At 45.1% G+C, this 27,454-nt stretch overlaps 3 protein-coding genes and 1 long non-coding RNA gene across 4 annotated transcripts in view; 3 read left to right on the forward strand and 1 right to left on the reverse strand.

Annotated features, from left to right (window-relative positions):
* The window catches only part of enpp2l (ectonucleotide pyrophosphatase/phosphodiesterase 2-like), a 40,094-nt gene extending 36,986 nt beyond the window's left edge, over positions 1-3,108 (forward strand). Inside the window, exon 25 of the mRNA XM_079749403.1 lies at positions 460-3,108. Coding sequence (XP_079605529.1) covers positions 460-630 — 171 coding nt within the window. The 3' untranslated portion in view covers positions 631-3,108. The remainder of the gene's footprint in view (positions 1-459) is intronic.
* A 2,272-nt stretch (positions 3,109-5,380) lies between these two features.
* Positions 5,381-19,178, forward strand: LOC307084912 (ectonucleotide pyrophosphatase/phosphodiesterase family member 3; the record flags this gene model as incomplete). Its single annotated transcript, XM_079749423.1, has 25 exons — positions 5,381-5,422; positions 5,770-5,857; positions 6,291-6,416; positions 6,546-6,671; positions 7,241-7,301; positions 7,570-7,667; positions 8,413-8,492; positions 9,163-9,282; positions 10,003-10,112; positions 10,511-10,576; positions 11,384-11,456; positions 11,863-11,971; positions 12,272-12,391; positions 13,511-13,542; positions 14,244-14,371; positions 14,511-14,580; positions 15,138-15,225; positions 15,664-15,836; positions 16,034-16,085; positions 16,808-16,962; positions 17,341-17,482; positions 17,904-17,981; positions 18,232-18,364; positions 18,466-18,622; positions 19,005-19,178. The coding sequence occupies 25 exons, from the start codon at positions 5,381-5,383 to the stop codon at positions 19,176-19,178; spliced, it is 2,601 nt and encodes an 866-aa protein (XP_079605549.1).
* On the reverse strand, positions 19,052-24,006 carry LOC307084914. The gene is made up of 4 exons (XR_013812332.1): positions 23,884-24,006; positions 19,736-19,804; positions 19,421-19,539; positions 19,052-19,182 (listed from the first exon to the last, which is right to left on the reverse strand). It is a non-coding gene; the product is annotated as an uncharacterized lncRNA (long non-coding RNA).
* On the forward strand, positions 22,303-27,454 carry tnfrsf11b (tumor necrosis factor receptor superfamily, member 11b). Its single transcript, XM_079749424.1, has 4 exons — positions 22,303-23,738; positions 23,902-24,529; positions 25,906-26,088; positions 27,108-27,454. The coding sequence occupies exons 1-4, from the start codon at positions 23,664-23,666 to the stop codon at positions 27,389-27,391; spliced, it is 1,170 nt and encodes a 389-aa protein (XP_079605550.1). The 5' UTR covers positions 22,303-23,663; the 3' UTR covers positions 27,392-27,454.

A 27,454-nucleotide genomic window follows, 5' to 3' on the forward strand; every position in this document is an offset into this window, starting at 1 on the left:
CGTTTCCGTGTGTTTGTCTTAATTTGCGTATGCGTGTGTTCGTTTATATGTGTGTGTGTGTGTGTGTGTGTGTGTGACCCCGAGACTGGGCTCATCAGGCTGATAGTAGCTTCAGGGAGTGGGAGGATGGGAGAGAAAACATCTGGACCACAGCCAGCAACCCCCCCCTCCTGTTCCCTGGAACTGGTCTCCTGAAACAGTCTGTCCGTTCCACCACCTTATTTCCTAGCCATAAAAAATATCTCTCTCTGTCTCTCCCTCCCCCTCCCTCTCTCTCTCCCCTCTCACTTCCTCTCTCTCTCTCCCCCTCCCCCCCCCTCTCTCTTTTCTCTCTCTCCCTCTCTCTCTCTCTCTCTCTCTCTCTCTTTTCTCTCTCTCTCTCTCTACCTCCCTCTCTCCCCCCCCCCTCCCCCCCCCCCTCCCTCTCCCCCCTCCCTCCTCCCTCACTCTCTCCCCCAGAGGGAGGAGGATGAGTCCCAGTGGGTGGAGGAGCTCCTGTCTCTGCACACTGCACGGGTTCGTGACGTGGAGCTGCTGACCGGTCTGGACCTGTTCCGCTCCGCCAACCTGACCCTCAGCGCCGCCCTGGGCCTGAAGACCTACCTGCACACCTTCGAGCCCGACGACTAGACCGCCCGGTGACCCCTGGTGACCCCTGGTGACCCTCACATGACCCCCACATGCACCCCAAAACCTCCAATACTTCCCACTGGACCATGGCAGTACACCCCTTACTCCCCCATACTCACCTCTTACTCCCCCATACTCACCCCTTCACAACTCATACTCACCCCTTCACACCTCATGCTCACCTAGTACACACCCATCTGACCCTCCTCTAGTCCGACCCTCCTCTAGTCCAGGTGTGTTCTGGGTTCTAGTCCGACCCTCCTCTAGTCCAGGTGTGTTCTAGGTTCTAGTCCGACCCTCCTCTAGTCCAGGTGTGTTCTGGGTTCTAGTCCGACCCTCCTCTAGTCCAGGTGTGTTCTAGGTTCTAGTCCGACCCTCCTGTAGTCCAGGTGTGTTCTAGGTTCTAGTCCGACCCTCCTCTAGTCCAGGTGTCTTCTAGGTTCTAGTCCGACCCTCCTCTAGTCCAGGTGTCTTCTGGGTTCTAGTCCGACCCTCCTCTAGTCAAGGTGTGTTCTGGGTTCTAGTCCGACCCTCCTTTAGTCCAGGTGTGTTCTGGGTTCTAGTCCGACCCTCCTCTAGTCCAGGTGTGTTCTAGGTTCTAGTCCGACCCTCCTCTAGTCCAGGTGTGTTCTGGGTTCTAGTCCGACCCTCCTCTAGTCCAGGTGTGTTCTGGGTTCTAGTCCGACCCTCCTCTAGTCCAGGTGTGTTCTAGGTTCTAGTCCGACCCTCCTCTAGTCCAGGTGTGTTCTAGGTTCTAGTCCGACCCTCCTCTAGTCCAGGTGTGTTCTAGGTTCTAGTCCGACCCTCCTCTAGTCCAGGTGTGTTCTGGGTTCTAGTCCGACCCTCCTCTAGTCCAGGTGTGTTCTAGGTTCTAGTCCGACCCTCCTCTAGTACAGGTGTGTTCTAGGTTCTAGTCCGACCCTCCTCTAGTCCAGGTGTGTTCTAGGTTCTAGTCCGACCCTCCTCTAGTACAGGTGTTGAGGTGTATATTTGTATACAGGTAGTCATATTTATTATGTAGCAAAACAAACAAATACTAAACCAACTTCACCTCTCATGTTCCCCTCTGAATACTATGGAGCTATTGGTGCTAACAGTAGCACTCACCAGATGCTAACACTAGCACTCATACAGTGCTTATAATAGCACTCAGCAGATGCTAATGCTAACCCTTAATATGTGCTAATTCTATACACAGTAGATGCTAATGCTACAATTCATGGTGGGCTTATGCTATTACTCACCAGATTGTAATGCTAGCATCCATGAAGTGCTAATGCTAGCAGTAATCAGGTGCTATTGCTGTTACTCACCAAACACTAATGCTAGCACTGGAAAGGTGCTATTGCTAGTACTGTGGTATGTCTACTACTAGACCTAGTACTAGACCTAGTACTATTGTAATACTGACCCAGTACTACACCTAGTACTATTGCAATACTGACCCAGTACTACAGCTAGTACTATTGTAATACTGACCCAGTACTACAGCTAGTACTATTGTAATACTGACCCAGTACTACACCTAGTACTATTGTAATACTGACCCAGTACTACAGCTAGTACTATTGTAATACTGACATAGTACTAGACCTAGTACTATTGTAGTACTGACCTAGGAGTAAAATACCTTAAGAGTGAAAGAGTACCTGAACAGTTGTGATGTTTTGTATTTGAGGACCTAAAGCCCTTCACTTCATCGTCTCCCTTCTGGGAACACATGAGGCGGTTACTGTGTGGGGGCGTGGCCATAACAAACTGTCACTTGCAGGGGCGTAGGAATGAGTTTAACATCGGGGGGGACACTTATCGGAAACCTGACAGATCCGTTAATGGTTTGAACAGAAATATGTCATAAATTAACTACACTGAAAAAATTCACAAATATATTTTATTCTACTAAAAAGATACATTTGTAAATGCAGAGGAAAACACATTTTGAATGGCAGTAATGAACTGATGAATATCAAATCAATTCTTTAATTGCATCCTCAATCATCCAGTTTTTTAGAATAAGAAGTGGTGACAAGACGCTGTGTTGCGCTTTCAAAATAAAATATTTTTTTCCCCCTGGTATAATTTTTAGGTGGGACAAATGCGCCTGTCTCCAATATTGGAGGGGACACGTCCCCTCCGTCCCCCACAGTTCCTACGCCCTTGGTCACTTGTATAAAAAAGCCTTTTAGCCAAAATAATACAGTACTGTTTTTTATAATCAGACAAATGCAGTAAGAAGTAAACAGCAAATCTTGTTGTGTGACGTAGTGGAGTAAACGTAGAGAGGTTCCATTCATGTTAAGTACTCTCTGTGGAGAGAGATCTCTGTGTTTTTTAAGGCTTATTGTGGAACAATACTCCAGGTCTCTGATTGGCTGGGACTGACGGCTAATGAGAGCCCTGTTGGCTGTGTCTCCTCTGTTCTGATCGGTGCATTAATGTGTGTTGAATAAAGTAATATTCCATTCCATTTCAATTAAAAATGCCCATTCAACCATGTTTGAAGTGTGTTTTTTTTATATTCCTCAATGCTCAAATTAAAGTTGGTCTGCGTACAAGCACACATTCCTTCCAGGATTTAAGCTCTTTTTGGCAGCTGCTCAGCAATAACAGGTCCAGATGGGTTGGCTGTGGTTAGATGAAACCCTTATTGTTGTTTTGATTGCTTTGGGGGCTGTTTTGATTATGACTGTGTACAGTAACTCTAAATGTAGATCTCTTGCCATTCAGGGTTGAAGCAGTGTTTCCCAGACTCCTCTAGACTACCCCTAAATGGTCAAAGCCTCCTGAAAAACTTGCCCGGGTGTGGAACGACGCCGGGTCATCTGACCACTGCTGTGAGGAACGTCTTAGAGGACAGCTCAGCGTCTCCGTAATGTTGCTCAGTAATGTCAAGGATTAGTAACGTGTCTTTACTGTTGCTCTCCAAGCCCCCGTGGTTCCAATGGTGACCATGTAGATATGTTGATCTTGTGGTTTCTGGGAGCCACCATTGACATCACCATAGACGTCAGGTAGAATGTCCTGTATCCATGGTATCATGACTCCATGTCGTTCCTCTAGCAGCCTGTAGGTAGTTTACGGTATACTGTAAACTACCTACAGGCTGCTAGAGGAACGACATGCTAGTCTCTATAGAGACTAGCATGTGGTTCCTCTAACGGCCTGTAGGTTGTTTACGATGGAGACTAGCATGTGGTTCCTCTAGCAGCCTGTAGGTAGTTTACGGTAGAGACTAGCATGTGGTTCCTCTAGCGGCCTGTAGGTAGTTTACGGTAGAGACTAGCATGTCGTTCCTCTAGCAGCCTGTAGGTAGTTTACGGTAGAGACTAGCATGTGGTTCCTCTAGTGGCCTGTAGGTAGTTTACGGTAGAGACTAGCATGACGTTCCTCTAGCAGCCTGTAGGTAGTTTACGGTAGAGACTAGCATGTGGTTCCTCTAGCGGCCTGTAGGTAGTTTACGGTAGAGTCTAGCATGTCGTTCCTCTAGCAGCCTGTAGGTAGTTTACGGTAGAGATTAGCATGTGGTTCCTCTAGCGGCCTGTAGGTAGTTTACGGTAGAGACTAGCATGTGGTTCCTCTAGCAGCCTGTAGGTAGTTTATGGTAGAGACTAGCATGTGGTTCCTCTAGCGGCCTGTAGGTAGTTTACGATAGAGACTAATTAAATAGTTAAATGTTGTGCTACATGTAATGAGAAGAATTCAATCTGCCTCTGAAAGTTAATGATTACAGTAAATGGTTTATTTATGATCATATGATCCAGTAATGATGAGATAATACGATTATGATGACGTGGAATAATGATGATTACCTGTGACATGTAATCATAAAACCTTTAACAAGTAAATAACACTAAATTCTTAAACCCTACAGCCTAAGCCTCTTAAACCCTACACCCTAAGACTCTTAAACCCTACACCCTAAGACTCTTAAACCCTACAGTTTAAGACTCTTAAACCCTACACCCTAAAACTTCTAAACCCTACAGCCTAAAACTCCCAATGCCTACAGTCTAAGACTCTTTCACCCTTCACCCTAAGACTCTAAAAGCCTACTGTCTAAGACTCTTAAACCCTACACCCTCAGACTCTTAAACCCTTCACCCTAAAACTCTTAAACCCTACACCCTAAGACTCTCAAACCCTACACCCCATGACTCTCAAACTCTGCGAAGAAGTGGGGAAAATAAAGATTTAGAACTTGCACCTCTCAGGTTCACCTCTCAGAGTGAATCAAAGAACAAGCAGAACTCAATCTCTCTGGATGTTATTGAGTCCAGTACATTACTAATACTATGCCAGTAATGACGGTATCAGACCTTTATCAGTCCCTCTGATTACGCCTCTATGAATGATTAATACAGTCTGATCTGAACCAAAGGCTCAGCAGCTTCGTCCATCACGGGGATAAGCTGATCCAGCTCCAGATAAGTTGTCTTATCTGGAGCTCTGGAGCCTGTCAGCAGTTATCATCTGCTAAGTAGGACCAATCGGCTCCATCAAATGATGCCCCGCCCACACTACTGACTCACCAACTGCTGGACGCTTATCAACTGTGTGTGTGGTTGTGTTGCTGGTGTAAAGTTCGTATGTGTGTGTGCGTGCGTGCGTGTGTGCAAACATTTGTGCGTGCTGAACATAAAGGTCCTGAGCTAATCATCTCCCAGCACCCCCGGTAAAGCTGCAGGCAGCAGCCAGGTACAGAGTCTCCTCACTGTTCACCTGACCAGACAGCAGCCTCTCCTCCGACAACATGGCCGTCTTCACAGAGTCCAACAGAAAGAAGAAACTCCTGGTAAGATCCTCCGGGGTTAGGGTCCCCAACCACAGGGCAGGAGAAGTACTGTTGTAGTACTGTAATAGTACTGCAGTAGTTTAACTTTAACCATCACTGTGTTTGTGCGTGCGTGTGTGTGTCTGTGTCTTTCTGTCTGTCTGTCTGTCTCTGTCTGTCTGTCTGTCTGTCTGTCTGTCTGTCTGTCTGTCTGTCTGTCTGTGTGTGTGTGTGTGTTGTGTGTGTATGTGTGTGTTGTGTGTTGTCCGTGCGTGTGTGTGTTCCTGTGTGTGTGTGTGATGTGTGCGTGTGATGTGTATGTGTGTGCGTGTGTGTGTGCGTGTGTGTGTGTGTGTGTGTGTGCGTAGGCCGTTGTTCTGGCTGTGTCTATTGTCTCCATCATCTTAGGCCTTGGTTTGGCTCTGGCACTAAAGATGGAGAACTCTCAAAATGAAGGTAGTACACGCACACACACACTAACACACACACACAAACACACACGCACGGAGCCCTCATCCCACGCTGGCTTCTGATTGGTCGCCTCCGAGGTACAGAAGACCTGGAGCAGAAATAAAAACGTGTTTAGGTTCTTCAATTTGAGGATTTCAGATCGTCTGCCATCAGACTTTAGACTATGTGACCTCTGATCTATGAGGTGACCTCTGACCCATCAGGTGACCTCTGACCCATCCGGTGACCTCTGACCTATCAGGGGACCTCTGACCCATCCGGTGACCTCTGACCTATCAGGGGATCTCTGACCCATCCGGTGACCTCTGACCTATCAGGGGACCTCTGACCCATCCGGTGACCTCTGACCTATCAGGGGATCTCTGACCCATCCGGTGACCTCTGACCTATCAGGTGACCTCTGCCCTTGTGTTTCCAGTGGAGCACTGCAGGGGGCGGTGCTACCAGCCCTACGACCCCCTGGTGGCCGGCTGCCGGTGCGACGCCGACTGCACCGCCACCAACAACTGTTGCTACGACTACCACGATGTCTGTCTGCTACCCGGTGAGACCCCGCCCACCCGCCTGTCTGTCTGTCCGTCCGGCTGTCTGTTGCATGTAACCATGACAACCAGGGGGCACACTGCCACCGGGCGCTGGTGGTCACCATGGTAACCGTGTTGCTGCGCCGTAGCCGAGCAGTGGGAGTGCACCCGGCTGAGGTGTGGGGAGACCAGGATGGAACAGAGCCGCTGCCACTGCTCTGCAGACTGCCTGCAGGCCGGAGACTGCTGCACAAACTACAAACATGTCTGCCAGGGTAAGTAAACTACAAACATGTCTGCCAGGGTAAGTAAACTACAAACATGTCTGCCACGATAAGCGAACCACAAACATGTCTGCCGCTGTAAGCAAACTACAAACATGTCTGCCACGGTTAGCAAACTACAAACATGTCTGCCATGGTAAGCAAACTACAAACATGTCTGCCACGATAAGCAAACCACAAACATGTCTGCCGCTGTAAGCAAACTACAAACATGTCTGCCGCTGTATGCAAACTACAAACATGTCTGCCGCTGTAAGCAAACTACAAACATGTCTGCCGCTGTATGCAAACTACAAACATGTCTGCCACAGTTAGCAAACTACAAACATGTCTGCCATGGTAAGCAAACTACAAACATGTCTGCCACGATAAGACTGCTGCTAAAACTACAAATATGTCTGCCACGGTATGACTGCTGCTAAATCTACAAATATGTATGCCACGGTAAGCAAACTACAAACATGTCTGCCACGTGAGCATGAAGGCTGGGATTGGCTGTCTGATCTTAGTGAAGACAGTGTGTGACGTAGAAGTGACGTAGGAGTGTGTTTGTGTTGAAGGGGAGACGGCGTGGGTGGAGGACGACTGCCTGAACCTGACAGAGCCTAGCTGCCCTGCAGGGTGAGGCTGTTTACTCCTTTGTTGTTGTTGTTTAACCATGTTTTTGTTGTTATTTAAGCCTGTGTTTGTTGTTATTTACCCATGTGGCTGATTCTGTTTACCTATGTGTTTATTAATGTTTACCCATGTGTTTGTTTTGTTTACTCATCTGTTGTTGTTTACCTAGGTGTTTGTTGTTGTTTACCCATGTGTCGTTTGTTGCTCAACAATATATTTGTTGTTGTTTACTCATGTGTTTGTTGTTATTTACCCATGTGTTGTTGTCTAGCTTCCAGCGCCCCCCCCTGCTGCTGCTGTCTCTGGACGGACTGCGTGCGGACTACCTCCAGACCTGGAGGGGCCTGCTGCCCGTCCTGTCCAAGCTAGGTCCGCTAACACCTGCTACACAGCATACATACCATAACATACACCATGTACACAACATACATACTCCAGCTGCTCATCATACTTATACATTATTAAACTTATATAACAGGTAATATAACCTATACATTATAAATTGTATATATATGATACGTTATCTATATTATGTAGATAATATATAACATGTATCTCATAAATACGTTTTATATTATGCGTAACATGTATTTTGTGTTATAGGTTATGAATGACATGTTAAAGGTGTTATATATTATGATTTTTAAGTTATAGGTGTTATATATCAGGTGTAGCATGTTATAGGTGTTAAATCTCAGGTGTAACATGTTATGGGTGTTATATATCAGGTGTAACATGTTATAGGTGTTATATATCAGGTGTAACACCTTATAGGTTTTATATCTCAGGTATAACATGTTATATATCAGGTGTAACATGTTATAGGTGTTATATATCAGGTGTAACACCTTAAAGGTTTTATATCTCAGGTATAACATGTTATAGGTCAGGTGTAACATGTTATAGGTGTTATATATCAGGTGTAACATGTTATAGGTGTTATATCAATGGTATAACATGTTATGGGTGTTATATATCAGGTGTAACATGTTATAGGTGTTATATATCAGGTATAACATGTAATGGGTGTTATATATCAGGTGTCACATGTTATGGGTGTTATATATCAAGTGTAACATGTTATGGTTGTTATATATTACATGTTCTCCTGCAGGGCAATGTGGGACCTCAGCTCCATTCATGCAGGCAGCATTTCCCAGCAAGACCTTTCCTAACCACTACACCATCGCCACGGTAACGCTCACAGTGATGTGGTGTGGTGTCTCTGTTCAAATTACTGATAATAATAACACTGATATTCATAATGAGTCTCTGTAAATGATAATACTAATGTTCATAATGAGTGAGCGGTGACGTCTGTCTGTCTCTCTGGGTCTGTGGGGTTTAAGACCTGTCTGTCTCTCAGTGATGTAGACCTGTCTGTCTCTCATGGTCTGTGGGGTTTAAGACCTGTCTGGCTCTCAGTGATGTAGACCTGTCTGTCTCTCATGGTCTGTGGGGTTTAACACCTGTCTGTCTCTCAGTGATGTAGACTTGTCTGTCTCTCATGATCTGTGGGGTTTAAGACCTGTCTGTCTCTCAGTGATGTAGACCTGTCTGTCTCTCAGGGTCTGTGGGGTTTAAGACCTGTCTGTCTCTCAATGCTAAGACCTGTCTGTCTCTCAGTGATGTAGACCTGTCTGTCTCTCAGGGTCTGTGGGGTTTAAGACCTGTCTGTCTCTCAGTGCTAAGACCTGTCTATCTCTCAGTGATGTAGACCTGTCTGTCTCTCAGGGTCTGTGGGGTTTAAGACCTGTCTGTCTCTCAGTGCTAAGACTTGTCTGTCTCTCAGTGATAAGACCTGTCTGTCTCTCACTGCTAAGACTTGTCTGTCTCTCAGTGATAAGACCTGTCTGTCTCTCAGGGCCTGTACCCAGAGTCCAACGGGCTGATAGACAACGTGATGTTCGACCCGGTGTTCAACGCGTCCTTCAGTCTGTCCAACGAAGAGAAGGACAACCCAGCCTGGTACCTGGGGCAGCCGGTAGGTCTACACACACACACACACACACACTCAGTCATATAGACACAAACACACACACACACACTCAGTCATAAAGACACACACACACACACACACACACTCAGTCATATAGACACACACACACACACACAGACACACACACACAAACATTCATAAAGACACACACACACACTCAGTCATATAGACACACACACAGTCATATAGACACACACACACAGTCATATAGACACACACACACACAGTCATATAGACACACACACCCACACACACACTCAGTCATATAGACACACACACACACACACTCAGTCATATAGACACACACACACACACACAGACAGACACACAAACAGTCATGAAGACACACACACACACACACTCAGTCATATAGACACACACACACACACACACAGACACACACACACAAACAAACATTCATAAAGACACACACACACTCAGTCATATAGATATACACACACACACCTACACACACTCAGTCATAAAGACACACACACACACAGACACAGACACACACACACACAAACATTCATAAAGACACACACACACACACACTCAGTCATATAGACACACACACACAAACATTCATAAAGACACACACACACACACACTCAGTCATAAAGACACACACACACAAACACACATACACACACACACACACACACACACACACACACACCCACCCTGACGCTGCCCTGGGTCCAGATCTGGCACACGGCGCGGTACCAGGGCCTGAGGTCCGGGACCTTCTTCTGGCCCGGCTCCGACGTCCGGGTCAACGGGAGCTACCCCGACCTGTACCGGCCCTACGACGGGTGAGGACCAGTGCTACCAGTACAGGGTCACCAGTACAGAGTTACCAGAACTAACAGTACAGTGTCACCAGTACCAGTACAGGGTCACCAGTACAGTGGTACCAGTAGTGTTACCAGTAATTTTACCGGTACAGTGGTACCAGTAGTGTTACCAGTAGTTTTACCGGTACAGCGGTACCAGTAGTGTTACCAGTAGTTTTACCGGTACAGCGGTACCAGAAGTGTTACCAGTAGTTTTACCGGTACAGCGGTACCAGTACTGTTACCAGTAGTTTTACCGGTACAGTGGTACCAGTAGTGTTACCAGTAGATTTACCGGTACAGTGGTACCAGTACAGTGCACCAGCACAGCTCACTCAGCTCACTCTATCAGTTGAACTGCTTTATTTCTGTTCTAGGAAAGTGCCGTTTGAGGAGCGAGTTTTCACCGTTCTCAAGTGGCTGCAGCTTCCAGAGGAAGAGAGGTGCGAATAGAGCTCTGATCTGACACAGAGAATAGAGCTCTAAACCATAATGAGAAAAAAGCTCTGATCCTTAATGAGAATAGAGCTCTAATCCTTAATGTGAATAAAGCTCTAATCCTTAATGAGGATAGAGCTCTAATCCTTAATGTGAATAGAGCTCTAATCCTTAATGTGAATAGAGCTCTAATCCTTAATGAGAATAGAGCTCTAATCATTAATGGGAATAGAGCTCTAATCATTAATGAGAATAGAGGTTTAATTCGTAATGAGAACAGAGCTCTAATCATTAATGAAAATAAAGCTCTAATCCCTTGTGGAGAGCTCTCACACTTAATGAGAATAGAGCTCTAATCCCTTGTGGAGAATAGAGCTCTGATCCTTAATGAGAATAGAGCTCTAATCCTAAATGTGAATAAAGCTCTCATCTTTAATGAGAATAGAGCTCTAATCCTTAATGTGAATAGAGCTCTCATTCTTAATGAGAATAGAGCTCTAATCCTTAATGAGAATAGAGCTCGAATCATTAATGAGAATAGACCTCGAATCATTCATGAGAATAGAGTTCTAATCATTAATGAGAACAGACCTTTAATTCGTAATGAGAACAGAGCTCTAATCACTAATGAGAATAAAGCTCTAATCCCTTGTGGAGAGCTCTCACCCTTAAAGAGAATAGAGCTCTAATCCCTTGTGGAGAATAGAGCTCTGATCCTTAATGAGAATAGAGCTCTAATCCCTTGTGGAGAATAGAGCTCTCATCCCTTTATAGAGATTGGAGCACTCAACCCCGTGTGTTTGCGTCTGCAGGCCAGATTTCTTCACTCTCTATCTGGAGGAACCAGATAAATCTGGACACAAGTACGGTACAGTTAGTGGACCGGTAAGACACACACACACACACACACATACACACACGCACACACACACACAAGTACATGTCCCCCTCTTGGATGACCACTGACCTTGAGAGGAATGCTGACATTTCCCCTCGCAATTCCACAAGGGGTCATGTGATGACATGTCCCCTGGAACAGATAGTCAACATCTGCAGCAAGATGTGTGGGAAGACATAACAATAATTAGTGTGTGTGTACGTGGGTCTATGCATTTGTGTGTGTGTGTGTGTCTTTGTGTGTTTGTGTGTATATGTATGTTTGTGTTTGTGTGTGTTTGTGTGCCTGTGTGTGTACATGTGTGTGTGTCTATGTGTGTTTGTGTGTATATGTATGTTTGTGTTTGTGTGTGTGTTTGTGTGCCTGTGTGTGTACGTGTGTGTGTGTGTGTAGCTGAGTGAGTCTCTGCGGGGGGTGGATGACGTCATGGGTCAGCTGATGAACGGCCTGAAGCAGCTCAACCTCCACCGCTGCCTCAACATCATCGTCGTCGCCGACCACGGTAACACTTCCTGTTCATTAGCATCATCGCATGGCATAGCTGTAGCACAGCATCCCTGTAGCGAAGCATCGCTAAATGGCTTTGTTAACATGTCGCTTAGCATCGCTAACCTACATTTAGCATCACTAGCATGGTACCGTAGCATTGCTAACATGGGGCGTAGCACTTCTTGCACGTAACGCAGCATAGTTAATACCAGCAGTAGTACTTGAGTACTATTATAGTACTGTAGTAGTATACCGTGTAGTATTACTGTAGTATTGTGTAGTATTACTGTAGTATATATACCCTGTTCCCCAGGTATGGAGGACACCAGCTGTGAGAGGAAGGAGGTTCTCCAGGACCTGGTGGAGACGAAGGACCTCTGGGTGACGGACGGACCGGTGGGACGCATCCGAGCCCGAAGCACTAGCACTGTCTGTGAGTCCCGGCCTCGCCTCCACCGTCTGTCTCCCCTCACATGTACCGGTAGCCCGGCTATTGCCAGGCCAAGCTCCATCGTAGCTTGAGTTTGGTCTGGGGAAGCTGCTATCATTTTCTTCAGCACAAGAGGCGTGATCGACGGGCCTAGTGCAACTGACTCCGGACGCGATTGGCTGCTTGCCGTCGCTTCCCTGTCGTCGTTGTGTTAAACCAGACAAAAAAACGTCAGAGGTGTCTTACCTGGGCTAAGGAGAAAAATAACTGGTCTGTCGCCCATTTTATTTGGAAATCGATGTCCCAGAGTCTGAAGGAAGAATGGAGTGGCGCAAATCCAAGTTGCTTGAAGTCCATTGTGAAGTTTCCACAGTCAGGAATTTGGGGAGTCATGTCATCTCCTGGTGTTGGTCCACTGTGTTTTATCAAGTCCAAGGTCAACGCAGCAGTCTGCCAGGACATTTTAGAGCACTTTGCGCTTCCTTCCGCTAACAAGCTTTATGGAGATGCTGATTTAATTTTCCAGCAGGACTTGGCACCTGCCCACACTGCCAAAAGTACCAATAGCTGGTTTAATGACCAAGGGATTACTCTGCTTGATTGGCCAGCAAACTCGCCTGATCTGGATTCAATAGAAAATGGATGGGGTATTGTTAAGAGGAAGATGAGAAACGTGACCCAACAATGCAGACGAGCTGGAGGCCGCTAACGAAGAAACCGGGGATTCCATAACAACTCAGCAGGGCCACAGGCTGATCGACTCCATGCCACTCCGCATTGATGCAGTAATCCATGCAAAGGGAGCCCCAACCAAGTATTGAGTGCATATACAAGAACATCCTTTTCAGAAGGCCGACATTTTCCCACTAGAAATACAATTTTTTTACTGGTCTAATGTAATATTTTAATTTTCTGAGATACTGAATTTGGGGTTTTCATGAGCTGTAATGCATTATCATCAAGATTAATACACATTAAGGCTTGAAATATTTCACTTCGTGGATGAATCTATATAATATAGGAGTTTCACTTTTTTAATTGAATTAATGAAAACGTTTCCACAATATTCTAATTCATTGAGATGCACCTGTATGTACTGACATGGGCTCTGCTGTGTTTCAGTGGACGCTGCCGCCCTGGTAGCCAACATCAGTGTAAGTCTTTCCTGATTCTCTCACTTTGTGCCAACATGTCTTTTAAAAAATAAGTCTAACGTAGAATAAACTTATTATTAGTTTAAGGCAGGTCTGCCTCTTTCCAAACACTCAGTATTTCATTAACAACAAGTAGATAGAATGTATGCATGAAGTTCCTCTAATCACTGGTACCACTCATTGTTGGTTTCTCCTGGGCCTCCTGGTTGTTCCTCTATGGTTATCTTCTGGTTCTCCTGGGCCTCCTGGTTGTTCCTCTATGGTTATCTTCTGGTTCTCCTGGGCCTCCTGGTTGTTCCTCTATGGTTATCTTCTGGTTCTTCAGGGCTTACTGGTTGTTCCTCTATGGTTATCTTCTGGTTCTCCTGGGCCTCCTGGTTTTTCCTCTATGGTTATCTTCTGGTTCTCCTGGGCCTCCTGGTTGTTCCTCTATGGTTATCTTCTGGTTCTCCTGGGCCTCCTGGTTTTTCCTCTATGGTTATCTTCTGGTTCTCCAGGTAGTTCTCCTGGTGGTTCCTCTATAGGTATCTTCTTGTTGTCCTGGTAGTTCTCCTGGTGGTTCCTCTATGGTTATCTTCTGGTTCTCCTGGTGGTTCCTCTATGGTTATCTTCTGGTTCTCCTGGTGGTTCCTTTATGGTTATCTTCTGGTTCTCCTGGTGGTTCCTCTATGGTTATCTTCTGGTTCTTCTGGTGGTTCCAGTGTAGGAAGCCGCAGCAGAAGATCACTCCGTACCTGAAGCCTCACCTCCCCAAGCGCTTCCACTACGCCAACAGCCGCCGCATCGAAGACGTCAACGTCCTTGTCACGCCCAAGTGGCTGTTAGAGAGGTGAGGGGACCGAGGGGTTACTGACAGGTGAGATGACTGACAGTTGACTGACAGGTGAGATGACTGACAGGTGACGGACAGGTGGCTGACAGGTGAGATGTCAGTCATCACCTCCTAACTCCACCTTGTGTTGGTGCAGGCTCCATGGCTCGCTGACATTCTGCTCGGGGGGTGCCCACGGCTATGACAACGATGTGGAGAGCATGCACGTGAGAACGATGTCTTTACTGCCATTACATACGTTGACCTGTATGTCAGTCCTGAGGTATTATATGTGATGCCAATGTGTTGAAGGCCATGTTCCTGTTAGATGTTCTGATGGAACAGATGTTTATGTGTTGAAGGCCATGTTCTTGTTAGATGTTCTGATGGAACAGATGTTTATGTGTTGAAGGCCATGTTCCTGTTAGATGTTCTGATGGAACAGATGTTTATGTGTTGAAAGCCATGTTCCTGTTAGATGTTCTGAGATGTTTATGTGTTGAAGGCCATGTTCCTGTTAAATGTTCTGATGGAACAGATGTTTATGTGTTGAAGGCCATGTTCCTGTTAAATGTTCTGATGGAACAGATGTTTATGTGTTGAAGGCCATGTTCTTGTTAGATGTTCTGATGGAACAGATGTTTATGTGTTGAAGGCCATGTTCCTGTTAGATGTTCTGAGATGTTTATGTGTTGAAGGCCATGTTCCTGTTAGATGTTCTGAGATGTTTATGTGTTGAAGGCCATGTTCCTGTTAGATGTTCTGAGATGTTTATGTGTTGAAGGCCATGTTCCTGAGCCATGGTCCAGCATTCCAGCAGCAGACAGTTGTCCAGCCCTTCTCGAACGTTGAGCTCTACAACCTCATGTGTGGTACGCTGCACTCGTCCTCCTATTGGTCTGATCAGTAAAGGTCATCGATCAAATGCTAGACTGATCAGAATGCTATTAGAATCATTACCAAACCAATAAGAAGAATAAGATGAAGCTTATATTGCAAACCTGAAGAGGACATTTCTCAGAATGAGGAACATACACAAGGAGTGAAACCACGTGTTGATGATCCTTCAAAGGCTGAACCCAACAGGAACAAGAGATGGGTTTCAGATAACAAGGGAGGGAGAATCACCCAAAGTCCTCAACATCAGAGGGAAGCTTTACCACCGAGACGCGACAACGTTCTCTATGCTAACGCCACATGAGTCCGCCTAATCTGCCTAATCTGTGGGTTTCATTTGCTGGTCACTTGATCTACTCGTGTGTGTTCTGCCACCTGATCTGCTCATGTGGGTTTCCTTTGCTGGTCAATAGATCTGCTGCAGATCTCCCCGAGCGAGAACAACGGCACCCACGGGAGTCTGAACCACCTGCTGAGGCGGCCCTTCCACCGGCCCGCCCCCCCCGCCGAGCGAAGCCCCCCGTCCCACTGCCCCCTCCTCATGCTGGAGCCCGGCGACACCCTTGGGTGCTCCTGCCCCGCCATCGTAAGTATCGCCGTGACAACGTTGGCTGTACAGTATCAGAGGAGGAGGAGGAGGAGGAGGAGGCAGCAGAGGAGCAGCAGCAGAACACTGAGTTTCCCGTATTGGATTCATAAAATTAAACTTGTTGTATAATAACACTAACAATAATAGTCAAATTAATAATTATTAACATTCACACTACTACTGTTCTTCTGCAGAGTGGGGATGTCATTCAACTGAACAGTCGTCTCAATCTGACAACAGCGGAAGGTACACAACATACTGTATTGTACCTCACCTGTACCTGAGTAGCTGAAGCTGGATCTGTACCTGAACATGTGTACCTGTTTTACTTACCTGTAGCTGTACCTGTGTACATGTACCTGTGTAGCTTTAGCTGTACCTGTAGCTGTACCTTTGTACCTGTAGCTGTACCTGTTTACCTGTAGCTGTACCTTTGTACCTGTAACTGTACCTGTTTACCTGTAGCTGTACCTTTGTACCTGTAGCTGTGTACCTGTAGCTGTACCTTTGTACCTGTACCTTTGTACCTGTAGCTTTGTACCTGTAGCTTTAGCTGTACCTGTAGCTTTACCTGTACCTTTGTACCTGTACCTGTAGCTTTAGCTGTACTTGTAGCTGTACCTGTAGCTGTGCCTGTAGCTGTACCTGTAGCTGTACCTGTAGCTGTACCTGTAGCTGTACCTGTAGCTGTACCTGTGTACCTGTACCTGTACCTGTGTACCTGTAGCTGTACCTTTGTACCTGTAGCTGTACCTGTAGCTGTACCTGTAGCTGTACCTGTACCTGTGTACCTGTACCTGTAGCTGTACCTGTGTACCTGTAGCTGTACCTGTGTACCTGTAGCTGTACCTGTACCTGTGTACCTGTAGCTGTTCCTGTGTACCTGTAGCTGTGTACCTGTGCCTGTGTACCTGTAGCTGTACCTGTAGCTGTACCTGTGTACCTGTAGCTGTACCTGTGTGTTCCAGCGGAGGCGTCCATGAAGACTCATGTGTTTCTGGGTCTCCCGGTGGTCCTGCAGCAGGGCGTGTCGTACTGCCTCCTCCAGCAGCAGGGCTTCGTCAGTGGGTACGGCCAGGACATCTCCATGCCACTCTGGAGCTCCTTCAGCCTGGAGGTCCCGGTCAGCAAACACACACTGAACACACACCCACTGAACACACACCACCGACGCCCCACTTACACACACACCCCACTAACACACACCCCCGACAACCAACTAAACACATACACCAGACACCCCACTTTAACACACACCAGACACACCACTAACACACACACCAGACACACCACTAACACACACACCCCACAAAACACACACCCCACTAACACACACACCCCACTAACACACACACACCCCACTAAATACACACCCCAGTAACACATAACTGAATGAGCGCACACTTGATACAAACGCCTCACACCTGATCAGACACACACACACAACCCCTGACATCAGAAACACACTGTGTGTAGTTTAATGTGTGTATCTCCCCTTCAGGCGGACCTGGACCCGTTGCCGGCGGTAACCGACTCCTGTCTCCGGGCGGATGTACGGCTTCTTCCGTCTAAGAGTCCCAGATGTGACCATGACCACATCGCCCCCGGCAGCAACATCAGCTACGCCTTCCTCTATCCCCCAGGTACAGTCCCCTCTATACTACTGTATATCTATACCATATCTACACATCTACCATCTATACATCGGTCATCTATACATCTGCAGATCTATTATATATACATCTATTATCTAGACATATATTATCTATACATCTATTATCTACACATCTATAATCCATTCATCTATACTCCATTCATCTATTATCTATACATTTTTGTCTACATATCTATAATCTATACATATATAATCTCATATACAACATCATCAGAAATGACGCCAATGGACAAAGACCGCTTCTAAAACAGGACCTTTAATATGCATGAATGTGGAATAGAAGATAAATATCATCCAAAAGTGTTGTGTGTGTGTTTATATGTGTGTGTGCATGTGTGTTTATATAATGTGTGTGTGTGTGTGTGTGTGTGTGTGTGTGTGTGTAACAGGTCTGAACACCACAGCAGATCAGCAGTTTGATGGCCTCTTGATGAGTAACGTGGTGCCCATGTTCCCCGCCTTCAAAAGTATGTCTCTCTCACGTCTCTCCCTCACCCGTCCCTCCCTCACTTGTCTCTCTCTCCCCTGTCCCTCTCACCTCTCTATCCTGTCTCTCTCTCCCCTGTCTATCCCCCCTGTCCCTCTCACCTGTCTCTCTCTCACCTGTCTCTCTGTCAGTTGAGTAGACCCCATGTGTTTGGTGGAAGGCGAGGTTTTAGATCTCCTTGAATGAATGAGAGTGATGCTTCATGTTGTTTGTATCTCTCCTCCTTCCAGAGATCTGGGATTACTTCCAGGGTACTCTGCTGAAGAAGTACTCTCAGCAGTACGGGGGCATCAACGTGGTCACCGGACCCGCCTTTGACTACAACTACGACGGGCGCTTTGACTCCAAGGACCAGATCCAGCAGTACGTTTCCATAAGTAAAACGCTGTTGTTAGATTGTCTGTGGAGCTCCGTGGACCCACCCTGACCGGCGTCGTCTCCTGGTGTCTCCGTGCGGTCCACAGGTTCATCCCCAGTTCCTCCATCCCCGTCCCCACGCACTACTTTGCGGTCCTGACCAGCTGCTCCGACATGGCCCAGACGCCGGCCACCTGCTCCGGGAGCCTGAACACCGTCTGCTTCCTGCTGCCGCATCGCCGTGACAACGCCGAGAGTTGCCAGGTAAATGCAGTCTCCTGCTAAACTCAGCCTAAATTTGGTCTCCTGCTAAACTAAACTCAGTCTCCAGCTAAACTCAAACTAAACTCATTCTCCTGCTAAACTCAATGTCCAGCTTAACTCAGTCTAAACTCAAGACTCCTGCTAAACTCAATCTCCTGCTAAACTCAGTCTAAATTCAGTCTCCTGCTAGACTCAGTCTCCTGGTTATCTTGGTTTCCAGGTGAAGTTATTCCTCAGCTCAACCAGGTGAAGGACTGGTTAGTTATTAGTAATTCCTCAGCTAAACCAGGGGAAGGAAGGTTTAAACTAGTTTGATTGCTTGTATTCTAGAGAAAAATGCATTTCCACAAAAGCATTCAGGATGAATAATGTTGGTTCACAGAGCGCAGAGAGTGAATCTCATTGGGTTGAAGACCTCATGTGGTTCCACCAATCCCGGGTCCGAGATGTGGAGTGGATCACTGGATTGGACTTCTACCAGGGCAGCAGTCGACCAATCACAGAGCTGCTCCAGTTGAAGGCCCGCCCTACTGCCGCCATTAAGAGGAAGCTCTGAGGAGCTGAAGGACAGGTGGTCAGAGGATGAGATCCAATCAAATCTCTTCAATAACAAGAATCTCTTTTGCATTCAGTTTGACTGTAAATATATTTAATATACTTTGGAGTCTGCCTAATGATACGATAGTTTATACTGTAAATTATGATATGATAACTTTATACTGTAAATGCTGCCTGATATGATCACTTTAAACTTTATGATGAAATGAAAACTTTATGACCATTGTTTATGTGACTCACTGCTGTGCTTTCTCACGTTCCATCATTTCCCCCTCCACTAAAGGTGGTGGTGAAGTGTGTGTCAGTGATCTTCTGAGGAGCTGATGACTTGTGACTGGTTGGCCTGATCCTTACAGCTCCTGCTTTCATAAAATAAAGAAAAAACACTGACACAAACTCTCAAATAAATACAATTCATTCAGATGGGAAAGACATTTATACAATAATCCTTTATTAGTATTTAATTTGTAATGCGTCTTTATATATGTAAAACCCCTCGACCGAGAATAAGTGACCAATTCCTGAGAATCACCCACGGGTTGGAAATGACTTTACCGTCGTCACCCAACCTGATTATGGTAGATTGTCTGGAAACTCCCAGGTGTTGTTGCTCCAAGAAGTCATCTGTAAAGGAGATAATGTTGGTGATGTGCAGGGTTTAACTACCCAAACAGACACACACACGCACACACACACACACACACACACACACACATACACACAAAGACAAAGATACACACACACACACACACACATAAAAATACACACAAACACACACACACAAATACACACACACACAAACACATGGACACACACACACACACAAAGACAAAGATACACACACACACATGCACATAAAGATACACACACACACATACACATAAAAATACACACAAACACACACACACATGCACACAAAGATACAGACACACACACACACATACACATAAAAATACAAACAAACACACACACACATGCACACAAAGATACAGACACACACACACATACACATAAAAATACAAACAAACACACACACACACACACACACCAGTGGTGTTTTCCTATAAATAGCCAGCCTTTCAAACTGAAACTGAAAGCTGCAGGTCTGAAGAGTATTTGGAAACAAAGAACCTTTCATCAGAAAATGACTGCTGCCCTTTTCTGGTAAAGAAACACTAACACAACACAGACACAACTTGAACCCATGTGTGTCTGTGTTGCACATGTGTGAAGGGGGAGCTTTGTGGAACCCTCTATCTGGAAGTCCACCTGTGTGTTTGTACTACAGTGGCCAGTAGTGAACAGTAGTATATCGAGTATAGTATTACTACAGCGTAGAACCCTAGTATATAGAGTATTACTACAGTAGTGAACAGTAGTATATCGAGTATTACTACAGCGTAGAATCCTAGTATATAGAGTATTACTACAATAGTAAACAATAGTATATAGAGTATTACTACAGCGTAGAACCCTAGTATATAGAGTATTACTACAGTAGTGAACAGTAGTATATAGAGTATTTTACTACAGCGTAGAACCCTAGTATATAGAGTATTACTACAGTAGTGAACAGTAGTATATTGAGTATTACTACAGCGTAGAACCCTAGTATATAGAGTATTACTACAATAGTAAACAATAGTATATAGAGTATTACTACAGTAGTAAACAATAGTATATAGAGTATTTTACTACAGCGTAGAACCCTAGTATATAGAGTATTACTACAGTAGTAAACAGTAGTGTATAGAGTATTACTGGAGTATAGAACACAAGTATATATAATATGTAAACAGCAGTATATAGAGTATTACTACAGTATAGAACATTAGTATACATAATATTTAAACAGTAGTTAACAGTCATATATAATATATTTAACAGTAAAATAGAAGGAATGGGTTTTTAGTGTTTTTTCCACATGAATCATTTTTCCTGGAAGGTTTTATGGACTGATCCTCCCCTGATTTTTGTTAGATTTATCCTTTGTTCAGTCACCTTAGGGCCCACTTCCTTGTCACTTCTGTTCCCGGATTGGTGTGGTTCATGAAAGGACCCAAGCCTTCCCGAAACAACCCAAAATAAATAGAAACTCTGTCACCATGGTTGCATATTTCAAGCACACAAGCTGCAATATTACTCCAGCCACAGATGGTAGCACCTTTAGACGGTGAGGAAGCCGGATGCCAATACGTCACATAGGCCACGCCTACTTCACATAGGCCACGCCTACTTGATACAACCGGGGAGCGGGAGTCAGATGAGGTCAGAGACATATGACAGACCCGTTGAGAGCCCCGGGGCTGTAAGATAGCTCTGCGGTATCTCTCCACGCGTGTTAAATACAATTCCCTACTTTTGCTTCTTGGTTACCATACCGAAATACTTTAACAAATAAATTGAGTTAAAAGCGACCCGGATTGAACTACTTTCTTCAAGAACACGACACTATCACACTGAGCTGAATAATTTAGCACAGTGCCACCACCTGGTGGGGGGGGGGCTGTACTTCAGAGGAATAATATTATAGGAAAATACAAATAACCTTTTATAGTTAAGAGGATCTATAAGAGAGACGACGCTAAAGGTCACTAGTCCGACACTAGTGGTCACTGGTCAGACTCTAGAGGTCACTGGTTCTGTTTTATGGTCCTAAATCTGTTTTATTAGGACTACTTGACGTAAAGTTGTTTTTGTCTCTTCGTGTCTCTGTCCTTAAATGTCTCTCGCCCTCGCTCTCTCTGTCTCTTTGTTTCTCTCTATCAATATCTCGTTCTTTCTATATATATACACCTCTCTCTCTCTCTCTTTCTCTCTCTCTCTCTCTCTCTCTCGCTCTCTCTGTTGAGAAGATGTAAAAATTGTATTGACTTGCTATTTATGTGTTATCATTCCATCAGTAACACACAAGGGCGTAGGAACCGGGGGGTACGGAGGGGACGGAGGGGACGGAGGGGACGTGTCCCCTCCAATATCGGAGACAGGCGCATTTGTCCCACCTAAAAATTATACCGGATCTGTCAGGTTTCCGATATGTGTCCCCCCCAATGTTAAACTCATTCCTACGCCCCTGGTAACACAGTATCAGAAAGTTACAATAAATATCACATTAGCTAGCTTTCCGTTCAGCTGACCTCTGACTGTACATTTTCTAATCTATAGAATTGATGTCAAATACACCATGTTAAAATATTGGTTAGACGAAAATATATACTGTATATTACATTTTACGTTGAGGTAAGTACAGAACGTGATTTCTTGTCTTATCCGGCACTATCGTACCAAAGACGCGATGTATTGCCTACATTTTATATATGTATTATATAAATTTAATATAGCCTATATTATAGAAATCTAGTATATATTATATTAATTTAGTACATATTATATTAATATTCATTTAGTATTTTTGTGTTTATTTATGATTCATTCATCGTTTTGTTTTCTCTTGGCACGTTCACATCGTTGGGAATTATGGGGCAAACATTATCGCGACGTCGGAAAGTTCTCGTGAACGACCCGTATGAACATGGTTTACCTCAATATAAAATAATCAACCATCATATCACATGCTGTACTGTGGCGACTCCTCCGGGGTCGCGCAGCGGATCCTGGGAATTGGGGTTGTCAGTTGACATAAGGGGCTTTTGTCAACTTGTTTTGTTGTTAGGTTAAGTGGGGTTAACGGGTTTGGGGTCTTTATTGGTTGTGTGTTTATTGTGCGTAGTTCCATTGTTGTGTGATCGCGACCATTAATGAGAGTGTTGTGTGTGTTGGTCAGATGTGTCGTGTTTCTGTTATGATCGTTGTTGCGTTCAATAAAGGCAACTCTCGGGAGTCCTGCGGTGTATGGGGCACGAGAGTTGTGTAACCGCTTAACCCGGGCTCCCGTCTCGTCCTTCCCGTGCTGCTCGCCACAGTACTATTGATTTACGTTGTAACCGTCTGTTGGCATAGACTTTGCTCCGTTTTAAACGTTGTGTTGTAGTGAGTGTAACATAATTCACCTACAGTATTTTGTTACGTGTTGTTAGGCATGCCGTTCACTAACTCGGTGTTTCAGGGATCGCTGTCCCTTTAAGGATTACGAGCATCTCATGACGCGGAGCCCGAGGCGGGGTATGTTTAGTTGCAGCACGTTTAGATTCCGGTTTGTTCCGAAAATAAACACAACTGTGTGCTCAACGTGCGAAATTGTATCTTTCATTCAACGCAATTTCCACAGTGTACTGGTAAACCAGCTCTAGATAAGGGCATGTTGAGCCTTCCATACAGTGGCAATACGATGTGCTTCTCATAAATAAAAGCAAAAGGATGGTAGGTGATGGCCTACAAGGAAATAAAGGCGTTTGAACTTGAAACTGAGCCTACCGGAAAATCCGGAAATAAAGGCTGTCACCAGGCTAATGATCTGTTCGACGGGAATCCCCCGACCTGCCACGGGGGTTTGTTTGTTTACCAGTGACGACAGTTGACATGAATGACGCACTACAGCGAACATAAGAGGGTATCCAATCCTCAGGCCCCACTCCGGTCCGCATCCAGCCCTGACATGGTGGCCCTTTCTACATTCTATTGCACTTTCTATCCTCTTCTTACCTTTTAAAGATGCCTACTTTTATATTTTACTTTGTCCAGTTTCTAAACCTTTTTTTTAAAAAATGTTTATTTAAAGAAGATGAGCTAGCTAATCAACTGACCTCCATGTTGTGTTTCAGTTCCTCCAGATGTTCGCGCTGTTTTTGTGCGCACTCCCGCCCCCGACCAACGGGTTCACGACCAACGGGTCAACCGGACTGTTGGCCAGTCTGTCAACTAACGGGTCAACCGGACTGTTGGCCAGTCTGTCAACTAACGGGTCAACCAGTCTGTCAACTAACGGGTCAACCGGACTGTTGGCCAGTCTGTCAACTAACGGGTCAACCAGTCTGTTGGCCAGTCTGTCAACTAACGGGTCAACCGGACTGTTGACCAGTCTGTCAACTAACGGGTCAACCAGTCTGCCGACCACGGGGTCTCGCCCCTACCTGAGGACGGATCCCGACTCCGGTGTCATCTTCACCTGCGACCGCTGCGCGCCCGGCACCTACCTCCACGCGCCGTGCACGGGCACGCGGAAGAGCGTTTGCGCCGCGTGTCCGCCGGGCTCGTTCACGGAGCTCTGGAACTACATCGAGGCGTGCATCCCGTGCGGCGCGTGCAGCCGGAGCCAAGAGGTGCACATACAGTGCTCGGCCGCCCTGGACACCGTCTGCCGCTGCGCCGCGGGACACTACTACGCGCCCGAATACGAGATGTGCGTCGGGCACAGCACGTGCCCCACCGGGTCCGGAGTGGTGTCTCAAGGTACTACTCCTCCTCCTCCTCCTCCTCCTCCCCCTCCTCCTCCTCATCTCCCTCTTCCTCCTCCTCCGTAATATGTTCCTCTTCTCTGAAGGTGAGAGAGAGAGAGAGAGAGAGAGAGAGGGAGAGGGAGGGAGAGAGAGGGAGAGAGAGAGGGAGGGAGAGAGGGGGAGAGGGAGAGAGGGGGAGAGGGAGAGAGAGAGGGGGGGAGAGGGAGGGAGAGAGAGGGGGAGAGAGAGGGAGAGAGAGATCGGGGGAGAGGGAGGGAGGGAGAGAGGGAGGGAGAGAGAGAGAGGGGGAGAGATAGAGAGAGAGGGGGAAAGGGAGAGAGAGAGAGGGGGAGAGAGAGAGAGGGAGAGAGAATGTAATGATTGGAGTATAGGAATGTTGTCATGGTGTTTTGGTCATTGTTTAGTTTAGTTTGTTAATTAGTGAGCTAGGTAGTGTTCAACCAGCGGTCCGCTCCCTGACCCAGCCTGTAGTTAGTTAGTTACTTTTTTATTTACCTATTTAATCACCTAGTTAGTTACCTAGTTTGTTAACTAGTTAGTAACTTACGTAATTAGTTACCTAGTCTGTTAATTAGTGAGCTAGTTAATTACCTAGTTAGTTAGTGAGCTAGTTAGTGTTCGCCCAGCCCCGGAGTCCTTTGTAGTAAGTTAGTTACCTAGTTAGTTAGTTAGTGAGCTAGTTAGTGTTCTCCCAGCCCCACCCCAGTTAATTACCTAGTTACCTACTTAGTTTGTAAGTTACCTAGTCAGTTAGTTGGTGAGCTAGTTAATTACCTAGTTAGTTAGTTAGTTAGTTAGTTAGTTAGTTAGTGAGCAAGTTAGTGTTCTCCCAGCCCCGGACCCACCCCTGTAGTTAGTTAGTTATCTAGTTAGTTACCTAGTTAGTAAGTTACCTAGTTTGTTTCTAAGTTTGCTAGTTATTTAGATGGTGAGATAGTTAATTAACCAGTTAGTTAGTAAGTGAGCTAGTTAGTGTTCTCCCAGCCCCGGACCCACCCCTGTAGTTAGTTAATTATCTAGTTAGTTACCTAGTTAGTAAGTTACCTAGTTTGTTTCTAAGTTTCCTAGTTATTGAGATGGTGAGCTAGTTAATTACCCAGTTAGTTAGTAAGTGAGCTAGTTAGTGTTCTCCCAGCCCCGGACCCACCCCTGTAGTTAGTTAATTATCTAGTTAGTTACCTAGTTAGTAAGTTACCTAGTTTGTTTCTAAGTTTCCTAGTTATTTAGATGGTGAGCTAGGTAATCACCCAGTTAGTTAGTTAGTGAGCTAGTTAGTGTTCCCCCATCCCCGGACCCACCCCTGTAGTTAGTTAGTTACCTAGTTGGTTACCTACTTAGTTGGTTGACCAGCCTCTGCTCCGTCTGCAGGGACCCCCACGGCGGACACCGCCTGCCAGCCGTGTCCGATGGGCTCCTTCTCACGGGGGGTGTCGGCGCTGGCCCCATGCCACGCCCACACCGCCTGCACCGGGGGGCGGGGCCTGCAGCTGTTGGCCGGGGGGCCGTGGTACGACAGCGTGTGCACCTCCTGCGGGGAGCTCAGAGAGAGGGGTAAGATCTGATTGGTCGAGAAGCCTCTTAACTGGGAGGGGCTCAGTAGATTACCTCTATTGTAAACACATATGCAATAACACAATAATAATAATAATGATAATAATGATATATTCAATATGGTAATAATAAATTAAGGATTGGAGGTTTTTTTAATATATATTTATGATATAAATATGATACACATCTATAAATAAAGAGTTACCTATCTATCTAGATCATATATATACCGGTAATAATAATGTAATAATATATATAATATATAATAATCATATATATATAATAATATATATTATATATAACATAAAATATAAGAATTCGGTCATATCAATAATAATATATCATGTAGGTAATAATAGTGTAATAATATATAATAACATATCATGTATATCATAATATATATATCATGTATATAATGATAATGTAAGAATATATATAATATATAAGAATTCTGTAATCATATCAATAATATATATATATAATGTTTGTAACAATAATGTTATAATATATACAGTACATAATAATAATAATGTAATAATATATAGTATCTAATAATATATATATCATGTATATGATAATAATGTAATTATGTAAATACAGTACATAATAATGTAAAACATATAGTATATAATAATAAATATCATGTATATGATATGTATCATGTAGGTAATAATAATGTAATAATATACAATAACATATATCATGTATGTGATAATGTAATAATATAAATACAGTACATAATAATAATGTAATAACATATAGTTTATATGAATAAATATCATGTATATGATAATATGTATCATGTATATAATAAAAGTGTAATAATATATATGATATATATAATAATATATATTGTGTATACGATAATAATGAAATAATATATAATATATATCATGTATTTGATAATAATGTAATAATATAAATACAGTACATAATAATAATGTATATATATATATATAATCATGTTTATGATCATATATTTTACCATGACGTATGTAGTAAGGATGCTATTGTTGCAGCGTCTCTGGACTATGTGAGGGATCTCCTCCCGGGGTTCCTGCTCCTCCACAACATCCCAGTGACCAGGCTCAGGCTCCTCCTGTCGGACCCGCTCCCCGGCGGGGAGGTGCAGGAGGAGCTGCTCCCCCTCCTGACCCGCTGTGCGCTGGAGGCCTCGCCCGAGGAGCTGAGGAAGATCCTGCGGAGGCTGATGAGAAGGAGGAATGGACGCAGGCTGCAAAACAAACTGAGACGCATAGAGGGGAGGAGGAAGGAGCAGAAGGCCCGGTGTGGGGAGGAGTAGAGAGGAGGAGGAGCAGGAGAGGGGAGGAGCAAGGATGCCCTGTGTTGGGAGGAGGAGCGGGAC

Source organism: Pollachius pollachius (genome assembly GCF_949987615.1).
Source record: "Pollachius pollachius genome assembly, chromosome: 13".
Taxonomy (NCBI): Eukaryota; Metazoa; Chordata; class Actinopteri; order Gadiformes; family Gadidae; genus Pollachius; species Pollachius pollachius.

Excerpts from the sequence above, each read along its gene's own strand:
- tnfrsf11b (XM_079749424.1), top strand. The coding sequence starts at position 23,664 with ATGACGCACTACAGCGAACATAAGAGGGTATCCAATCCTCAGGCCCCA. Across the intron at positions 23,739-23,901 it reads CCGCATCCAGCCCTGACATG|TTCCTCCAGATGTTCGCGCT; the intron begins GTGGCCCTTTCT and ends GTTGTGTTTCAG. Across the intron at positions 26,089-27,107 it reads CGGGGAGCTCAGAGAGAGGG|CGTCTCTGGACTATGTGAGG; the intron begins GTAAGATCTGAT and ends CTATTGTTGCAG.